The sequence below is a fragment of the Blennius ocellaris genome, assembly GCF_963422515.1.
Source record: "Blennius ocellaris genome assembly, chromosome: 14".
Classification (NCBI taxonomy): domain Eukaryota; kingdom Metazoa; phylum Chordata; class Actinopteri; order Blenniiformes; family Blenniidae; genus Blennius; species Blennius ocellaris.
The window spans coordinates 11,422,619-11,432,909 of NC_137663.1; the positions used below are offsets into that span (position 1 = coordinate 11,422,619).

The 10,291-nt window shown below is 39.8% G+C and overlaps 1 protein-coding gene across 1 annotated transcript; it reads right to left on the reverse strand.

Moving 5' to 3' along the window:
* Window positions 1-569: 569 nt before the first annotated feature.
* Window positions 570-7,376, reverse strand: LOC308138933 (organic cation/carnitine transporter 2-like; the record flags this gene model as incomplete). The annotated part of the gene is made up of 9 exons (XM_080508213.1): window positions 570-709; window positions 1,714-1,896; window positions 2,016-2,230; window positions 3,145-3,242; window positions 4,742-4,868; window positions 5,359-5,530; window positions 5,622-5,776; window positions 6,518-6,621; window positions 6,978-7,376. 9 exons carry the CDS (start codon window positions 7,374-7,376, stop codon window positions 570-572), a joined length of 1,593 nt encoding a protein of 530 aa, XP_080364339.1.
* Between the last annotated feature and the right edge of the window lie 2,915 nt (window positions 7,377-10,291).

Sequence of the window (10,291 nt, forward strand, 5' to 3'; positions counted from 1 at the left end):
GTCGCTGCAGAGTCGTCTCGTGACCCCAGTTTCCCTCGTGGTTTTTATCACCTCTCGCCTTTGAATTACCCCTCTGGATTTATAAGCCCTATTTCCCAATAAACACTGCAAATCTGCCATCTGAATCTGAACGTGCTTCTGGGTTCACCTCAGTCCCTGACACATGGTCCCGGTTCAATCCTGTTGCTGTACTCTTCTGTCCCACTGGTCATATATTTGACAAGGCAAAGCGAACAGAAGTTACAGATTAAGTTAAGGAACTACTGGTCATTCATGTGACAGTCAAAGGCAATCCCCTTAAACATTAGGTGGAGTCAGCAAAGTGAAAATCTGTCAACTGTTTAACGAAATGACCACATTTGAGTGAAGGATTAACTCGGTACCCTGTAGCCTTGTACATAATGATTAATTAATTTGGGAAAATTTAAAAAGTAAAACAAGATTAGAAATTTTACATGAGAAGCCATCACAATCTTGACTGTGATTTTCCAAAGATGCAACACAGACGGATGAAACTAATCTTTAATGGGGCTGGTTTCGAGGAAAATTAATGACAGGGAGGTGCAGTCTTACCCGGGGAAGCGCTGCATGTGACTGATGGTGTCAGGCAGAGGCATTCCAAAGCTCTCAGGCAGCAGGAGACTCAGCAACCCTGATCCCACCGTCAGACTTCCCATGAGGATGTAAGGCAGTGAAACAGAATAGCTTCCTGTGGCAACACATCACAGAGAGTGACAAACAACTGTGTCGACAATGGTGCCAAAGAGCTGCTAAAAACTAAAAGACGAACAGTGAAAAGTTCAAGGAAAAACACATAAAAGTTGTACAGTTTAGTGGTTTAAATTCAGTCCATTAAATCTTTGAACATTTTTAACGGAGGGATTCAGGATTTCAGAAGCCTGTTGAATCTGTTCTGATTGCTAATCAAGCTGACTTTTTCTAGTTTTGAATGAGTGGCTGTTCTCCCAGGGTGTGTGTGCTCTGGTTTCCTCCAAGAGCACAAAGAAAGGCAGGTTCAATCAACCGTAACATCCAAACTGCCTGTCAGTGTGACTGTGAATGTCTAAGAGCTGGTCCTGAACATCCACCCGTATAGATTCAGGAGTTCAGGTAAAGAATAAACAGGCACAGATACTAGATATATATGAGCAATAAAAGTACTTGTATGACAAAAGATGGAACACAATATGCTGCATTTGCATGATTCAACCCAAGTAAGAGGCTTCTCAAAGCAATAGAATGAATGAATCAAACAAAAAGCAAAACATTTTCAAGACATATAACCGAGTCTAATTGACTTCATTCAGTTACTTTGAACGGTCAACAACAAATGACAAAAATCTATTAAATATGCAAAAAAAAACAAAAACGTTTTGACCCGGCTGCAAGGCACAAAAGAAAAATTGTGTAAATTAACAATATATATTACACCTGTTAAAGTGTGCTGTGGCATCTGGCACCAAACTGTACAATAAAAATGCCAGAAATGCATATCTGTTTGTAATTCACTGCTTTTCCATTCTTGGAGCGCTTTAGAAATTGGTTGATTGGCTATTTTGAGACAAGATGCTGGAAATCGTAGCATCATTATTAGTATGAACGACTTGGAGAAGAGGATAAGAACATTCAAGTACATGACAACTATAAATTCATCAAAACTGATAATGCAGCTAATAGCGACTGTGCATCAAGTGGAAGATAATGCATTCCTACTCAAGTAAATGAAGAATGGAGCCGTGATGCTGCCTATTCTCGCAGCCATGGAACAGGCACCAACAGCCGTATTCCTCAGGACCGTCGGGTAGATCTCCGCTGAGTAGGCGTATACGATGGTGTACGCTGTCGTCAGCGCAAACTTGCCTGTCATCTCGAGGGCTATGGCCAGAGACACCATGTCTGCAGGGAATCAAATATTGAATCATTCAAAAACAAACAAACAAAAAAAAAAAACGGTACTTGATAAAGCTGGGGAAAAGAGCACTTAAGAGGAAAATCCACAGACGGTGATGTCTTACTTGCTGGAAGGATCTGTATGAGCAGGAGAACTGATCCTCCCAACAGAAAGGTCAGACAGAGGCTCAGTCGTCTGGACCACCAGCGAAACATAGCCCAGGACAAAACGTAGGCTGGGATCTCCACCATAGCCGACAGGAAACAGTTAAAGTATGTATTTCCATGGAGGTTGGCTGTGTTTAGGGAGAGGGCAAAGTAGGCAATAGCGACGGTATTCCTGTTGAAGAAATTTTGAAGCACAAATGACAAAGGTTAGATGTTTTCTGAATCAGAGAGCTTCAGAATGGTTATGAAAACAAGGTATGTTGATCATTTACTGGATGGTTTGCCGTTTGTTGTCCAGGGACCATTTGGCTTATTCATCATACTGTTCTCGTGCTTCAATATCAGTAATTAAATATTTTTTTAGAGGGAAACAAGGAGCAAGCACAACTCAAGCTATCCACATGACAAAGGGACGTCATACAGATTAGAATGGCTCAGAAGTTGAACCCAGTTCTAGCCAACCTCGGGTAAATGTGATGCAGTAAACCCTGGACCGAAGCAAATAATAACGCAACTACAGCAAATCTTGAGTAACTTATTAAACCTATCAAGAATGGTTTTGTAATGTGTGAGGAAGATTGATAACCCAAAGAAAAAATCCACATGTATACTAGAATAGAAAGATGTCAGCATCTAAGAGATTAATGTCTCTCTTTGTAGACACTGCTGACCATTATGCAAGAGCCAAATCAAATAATGGATTAAAATAAATCTTGAACATTAAAAAAAAAATCCTCTTATATCCATCATGATTTATACGGGGGTCTTTTGATGTAAAGTAAATGAATAAATAAATAAAAAGCATATGCACCTGCTATGATGACCTCCTGTCAAAAAAAGAACACTGCATACTGTGTAGTTACATAATATCTGATTTTGATCTCACTTCCAAGCTTCACAGCACCCGACAGGTCATTATTTGTTGTTAGTGAACTGAACTGACATGTGTGTGTGTGTGTGTGTGTGTGTGTGTGTGTGTGTGTGTGTGTGTGTGTGTGTGTGTGTGTGCGTGCGTGCGTGCGTGCGTGCGTGCGTGTCGGGTCACTGTACTGAATGTGAAGGTCAGATGGGACCAGTGGGACTCACCAGACCAGCCACAGCGTGATGGAGACCCAGCGGATGTTTCGGGAACGGAGGAGGTCGCAGATGTTGTGGGCCTTCTTCTTCTGAGACTGAAGTTCTTTCTGTGGGGCGACAGAGCATGCGGAAAAACAAATACTTAGCGAGAGGACCCGTCCATCTGGAAATAATGTCATTAGAGAGAGGCGTGTGAATGCATGGCCACTTGCTGAGCGAGCACATGCATGGCAATATGTTCACACAGTTTATCCCCGAGCACAACGGTCACAAATTAAAGTGGGGGAAAGTTCAACATCACAAGAAAACGTAACAAATTTGCATTGCATTTATTGTACTATCACATTGTTAATTAGCACTGGGAGTATTTGCCTTATATTTACAGAACGAGTTTCAACACACAGCTTAAAGTTGACTTTTACAGTTTTAAACTGAACAACCAAGATGTATTATACTCAGAAAAGCAATTGATTAAAACATTCATGTGGCCCTAAATTTATCAAGTCGGTAGCCATATAACTTTATGAAGACTTGCAAAACAAAGCTGAGATGTTTGTTTTTAATCTGTAAGTCAGCTGTATTGATAGGATATCTCTGATCCATGCTGAGGGTCTGCTCCTTTTAAGGCAGAACGTGCAAATCAACAAGTGACGGAGACTATAAAGGTCATGTGTTGCAATTTAGTTTCTGGAACAAATGTCACATGTGACACACATGTTTGCACCTCCAAAGACACAATTACAGCTGATTATTAATATTAGCTCCCTAAAGTGATCCTAAAGCTTTGTCACAGTGGGAAATAAACTAAAAATCCCTACGAGCAAGAAGGTTCATCTTTATTTTAAGCATAAATTGCTTATATGTCTCACATTTATTGAAGTAGTTGAAATGTTGGGTATTCATCATTTGAATAGTTGAAACAAGCTTATTGTTTAGCTATTTTATGTTGTTAGGCAATGGTTTTAATATAGGAAGCGGTTTGTTCAGGCCAATTTTATGAAACATTCTTCAAGTTGGTGGGACATTCTGAATTTGGTGGGACATTCTGATAATGATGTTTCTTCAACAGAAACACCATTACAGGTGACCTAATCACCCTCTCACAGCACCAGTAATGGGATGCTTTCACCCAAAAGACAGAGATGAGAACCGAACACCCAATTACTTATTACTATATTGGGTTGTGGGTAATAACAAACTACTGCGCAGTAATCCAAGTACAATGACAGCAAAAACAATACACAAGAACTTATTAATTTCACCACGGTGAACTTCCCCTGGGAACTCAAGGCATTTTCTTCAATCATGTCTTTGGCAAATCTCCCCACTTGCTGATGGAAATATGTTGCATAAATCTGGACGCTGTTGGCATCCCGATTAGAACTGATTCATGTGGAGAATAGAAGAATTATTTATGTCTGAGTTGTGATCCCTGAAGGATCAGACTCATTCACCCTTCTGAGTTTTAACATACTCAAAGAAACTAAAACCTAGACTGGTTAACATATTCAGGGTTAAAATGTTACGGAACTTCCTGTTTGTTAATTAATGCATGTAATTTCCATCTAAAAATACCGCCTCCTGACAAAAGGAGAAACATTTTCACCAGCAAAGGACTAAAGATGACCGGTGGAGGCTCAGTTTTGTTCTTCTTAGCAGCTGCTGTGACGATGGCCACGGCCTCGTCCACTCTTCCCTGAGAGAGCAGCCAGCGGGGAGACTCTGGGATGAACCTGCCCGGAGGGGGGCGGGAGACAAGAGCATAAAAACAGTTTATGTAAGCACAAACGAGAGCCTTTTCCAGCAAGATCTTTTTGTGATTTTGATTATATACTCAAAATCACAAAAACATCTTGCTGGAAAAGGCAGCGCCTTCAGCTCAAGCTTTTACTGGCTGCTCCGCCTCTCCAAAAGCTACTGGTCTGCATCATGAAAGTGCCAATACTTTCTTTCAAATTATCGCTAAAATCATTACTATCTACTTGTTTATTGCAAAACAACTAAACATGTGGAAATGTATTAGGTGGATTTCTTTTTTAGCTGATGCACGGTGAAGTACATTCCAACAGCTCAAACACAACACAATATAAGTCTGTATTTTCCAGTGGTCCTTGAATTGGATAAAGTGGTATTGAAAAAGGATAGATGGATTAAAGTATGAATCCATTTGATGAACCCAGTTGAATCCCGGATATCCACACAGACAAACATACACCTACCCACCACCAGAAAGGCACGTAGAGGAAGCCTGGCAGGCTGAGGCACAGCAGAAGCATCCTCCAGTCTCTGAGGAAGTAGGCAGCCAGTGGCAGCAGCATGTAGCCAAAACCGAAGAATGTACACACCCCACTGGTGGAGAACACTGTCCGCACACGTGGGCGTAATATCTCAGCTCCTTGGCACAAAAAGGACGAGACAAAACACAAGTTCAACTGTGCTGTTTGAACTGAATGTGGGAACCGATTAGTCAAAGCCATCGGATGTACCTAATACAAAGGCAGCCAGATAATTTGAAACTAATCCCATCCCGGCAACGAAGTACAAGGCGCAGAACATGGTCCAGGACGTAGAGAAGACCTGGATGAGTGTGAATACTGTCTGGACTCCCATGAAGGCAAACAGCACAATCTTTCTTCCATACCTGAAATCAAAGGCGGGGAAAGAAACGAGGTAAATGAAGTCAGCGTGTTGCATGAATGCGTTTTCAGAGTCACTGGCACATGCTGCATTGCTCGACTATGTAAAAGCAAGGCGATACAAATATTGACATTGTTCACTTTCACCAAGAATATCTGAATGATCTTTTCTCTGTCAGTATAGATTGTTATGCACAAAGCATGAAAGAAAGTAGAATACAGTTTATTGAAACATAATATTGCAACATAAGAACAGCTACTAGAAGGACAAGCAGTTTTCATTTATTAAACTGCCTACAAAGTATATAAACTCTTGTAAGTGTTATACCTTATAGAGTTTTACGACCAATGAGTTCACATAAGCTTTGACATTAAGGAACATGTTGATGAGTGAAATTGGTGATATTAGCGGTCTTATGTCTCTTTTAAAAGTGATAATACTCATGAAAACACATTTCATCACAATTCAATCATCCCATGCAAGGCACTATCTAATCATTTAGTCTTGTATTACCTGATGATTTCACTTTTCACTGGAGTGATGCACATGCCAAACTTGGCTTTATCTAATCTAATATCTAAGAAAAAATCCTAACATCTCGTGATTGACGGATAGTTTGATGAGCAACAACAAAAAAGAAAGGGTTGACGGTTAGAGTGTGGACCTGACAACGGACAAGTAAATACATGTAATGAGTTCCTTTAATTAAAAAAAAGATGAAGAAATAAAGAAAAAGCATCATGACCTGTCAGACAGCTGTCCTGAAAGGATGGAGCCAGTAAGAACCCCACAGAAGAAGAAGGAACTTGTGAGTGGTTTCTTCCAGCCATCATCACACACCAGGTCCCACTGTAAAACACACACACACACACACACAGTAGCAATATTGATTAATCCAAACCGACATTAATAAGGGCTGCATTGCTTTGTTGTTGGTGTTGAAATGTCAAACACCAATCTTAAAGTCATGAATTAAAAAAATAAAAATGACCTAATAATATAACCAATATATCTAATCATGCTCAATATATATATATATTGAGCATGATTATATATCATATATATATATATATATATATATTGAGCATGATTATATATATATATATATATATATATATATATATATATATATATATATATATATATATATATATATATATATATATATATATATATATATATATATATATATATATATCTCAAACCTCCGTCACGATGGTGGAGATGTAGCTGCTCTGGTCGTACTCCCATCCATCCAAGCAGCCCTCTGTGGGCACAAGAGACAGATTGACATCCACGCCCGGCTGCCAGCCTCTCTCCGAGAAGTCCACCACATCCAGGAGCCGGTATCGGGAGCACTTGCTGGGGATGAGCGCGCCTCCGGCACCGTCCGCCTCCAGCGGCGCGCTGCTGTTCCTCCACGCCGCGCTCAGGTTTAGGTGCGCCGGGATGACGCAGCGATGGAGCGGCGTGTCCGCCAGGAACACGACGCCCAGCGCGGCGAAGCCATTGTGGACGGTGGTGAGGCAGAGGAGGAAAAACACCTGCTTCTGGAAGCGTCCCCACTCCCCGAGGAAGCTGGTCGCATCTTCATAGTCTGCCATGTTATTTAGTTGCCAGCGCGGATGGATGACTTTGCAGTGGGCATTTCTGATGCGGGGAGTTTTGTCTCGGCAACAAAACCAACCCACCACACCACCCGCAGCATTAATTACTGTCAGTGGTTTACTAATTCTTCTCTTCTTAATAAGAAACAACCCCCATGGAGTTTAGGTTGAAACCAATTCCCCATACCTATACAATCAACTTGGCCACTATAATAATCCTATAATATAATAAATTATATGATATATATAATATAAAATTAGGTGTACCTGCCTATGTATTAGGTGAGATGTAACTATTACTATCCCGGGACCCATACTTTGAAGCACATACACAAAAAGATCAAAACATGCATACAATTGGGGAATAGAGTATTGTGAACGATTCTGCAACTATTTTTGCAAAAATTGCAAAAGAAAACCCCCGAAAAACACTGACAATTTTTGCCAAAGTGGATAAGATTTATGTGAAATGCATAAAATATGTTTCACATGAGGTTTCTCCATAATTTAATCTACACAATTGATTTGAATTATAAGATGTTACTGCCTGCATCTGTCCACTTTCCAGATGTGAAAGAGCTTTATCCTATCTTCTACCAATTTTAAATTGTGTGCCTTTTGCTTTCTAACATTGGAGTTTATAATGGGTGTATATTGCCTGTGTGGAAAGGTGATTATGTAACAGAGTGGGAGAGAGCTTTTCTCTTGCAGCCAAGGCCACATTGTTCACTGAATCTTTTCATATTATACATCAAAACAAAGTTACAGGTCCTCTCCTTCATAAAGGACCACAAAGCAACATCAGATTTTCCTCCCATATACTGCTATTAATTTTTGGGAGGGATTTCATTTGATGAAAACCAAATGTTTTGATCCTGCAGACATGGAAATTTAAAAATAATTCCCTTCAGATGAGAGGTGAACCCTTTATAAAACTCTCAGAAAATGATGTCCTCTTTGGTAAAACAGACCATCCTCCCTCCCAATAGATACGCATTTCTGTAATACACCTGCTAAAATGTGGTCTTAAGAAATTGACGAGAATAAGAAGGTAATCCGTTTTTTTAAAGCACGTCAGACAATTCTGTATGGAACCAATGGGATCTCCATGTTAGCGACAAGAGTACATGTTGTTGTGAGGCCTCTTGTTAATGTGAAATCCTGGTCCACCAACCCAAGATAAAGTGTTAACAGGTTTTGAAACTACAAGTTAATACTTTAACAATTTAATGGACTGCTGAAATGAAAAATTAACTACAAGAGTGATGTCTAATAAACATTTACAAGTTGCTTTTCATACGATATGCTTATTACACAAAACAAATCTGCACTATGGACCCTTTTATCTTCACTAAGACCATTGTTAATGATTATCTTTGGTCCAAGGTGAGATAGCAAAGGACTGCAAGCTTTATTTCAGGTCAGGTCAATCAAAATGGACATGACATAACAAACTGATGCTCACAAGTGACTTAATGAGTTCTACCTGTGATTTTCAATAATACACTTAGTCAGGTCATAATGGCCTCGTGGTCTGCCCACTTTGGAATGAGTTGGCGGTGGGGTTTGATGTAGTTAACGGTGCGCAATGTAACCATAAAACGGAGCAAAATGCCCTTTTTCATTCCCTTCGGGATCTGTGCGATTTTCTCTCAAAGCTACTCCAGAACAAACGTCAAGTAGAAGTCAGGAGTGCTGATGCCGCACTCACTAACAAACTTTACCTGTTCGTCGGTGACAGGACTCATCCACTCCGGCGTCGCTCACGTGTGTTTCGGTTTAACCTCATGTTGACGAAGTCAAAGAAGAGAATACTGTATCCCAGTGTTTTACGATTGTGACCTTTATTAGTCCTCCCTGACCACGGCGAAGACACAAATGGTACATGGTAAAGTGTACGGGCAATGCGACAGAACAAGATGAGAATGAAGTGGAAGAGCAGAACATCCTGTTGAGAGAAGGAGCACAGGAGGCTCCAGAAGCAATGTTTGGATCAACACTGCTATAAAATTGGGAAAGTCATCGCTTTGATAAAAACAATACAGAATTGCTGGTACTTGCAGGACTTCTATGAAGCTTGTGCAAAAGTACAAATATTTGTGTTCCAATGTATGTAAAAAGTTGTTTGAAAAATATAGAATATATGCTGTTACTTATAGTTAAAATACAGTCATGACACATCTTATAAATGGGAGAAATATTTAATGGTGTCATTTGAAAAAAAAGACACATGATACAACACAGAACATAGAAGATGTTGAGACTGCTAACACTTAACACTAGTGATGTTTATGTTTACATGCCGTGTGAGTTCATCTATGTGTTTTCTATTTTTTTTGCCTCTTGCGCATGTTTGGCACAATCAATAAGCATTGTGTAAAAAATGATTCATCTGTCAGATTAAGCTGGATCGATGATTATACAGACTACTCTCCATTAATTGTGTGCAATTGAGTGGCACTCTATATCCACACATAGGTATAATTCACAAAATGTTATGGCATCATCCATGGCCTAATATCTATTTGTGGTGAAAAGTTCAACAATATCTGTGTGGTAGTTTTGATGTAATCTTGCTAACAGACATACAGACAGACAAACAAATGACGAGTTTATCACATCCTTGGCTGATGTGATCAATCAGTTAACAACATTATTTACTTCTGATAAATCTATTTACTGTCACTCATATTAAGCATGGGGTCCCTTGACAGGATCTTAATTTTGTTTACACTGTACAACTCCAAATATTTGGATGCCTTTACGTTTCCTTCTGAGACTTTGATCAGGTTCTCTCAAAAACATAAGACGTACACAGATAGCTCTGACCCAGTCTTGTCACACATCAATATGCTTTAAGGAAGACAAAGTCTCACTGCTTTTGCTGCAGAGAAAATACATTTACACAATGA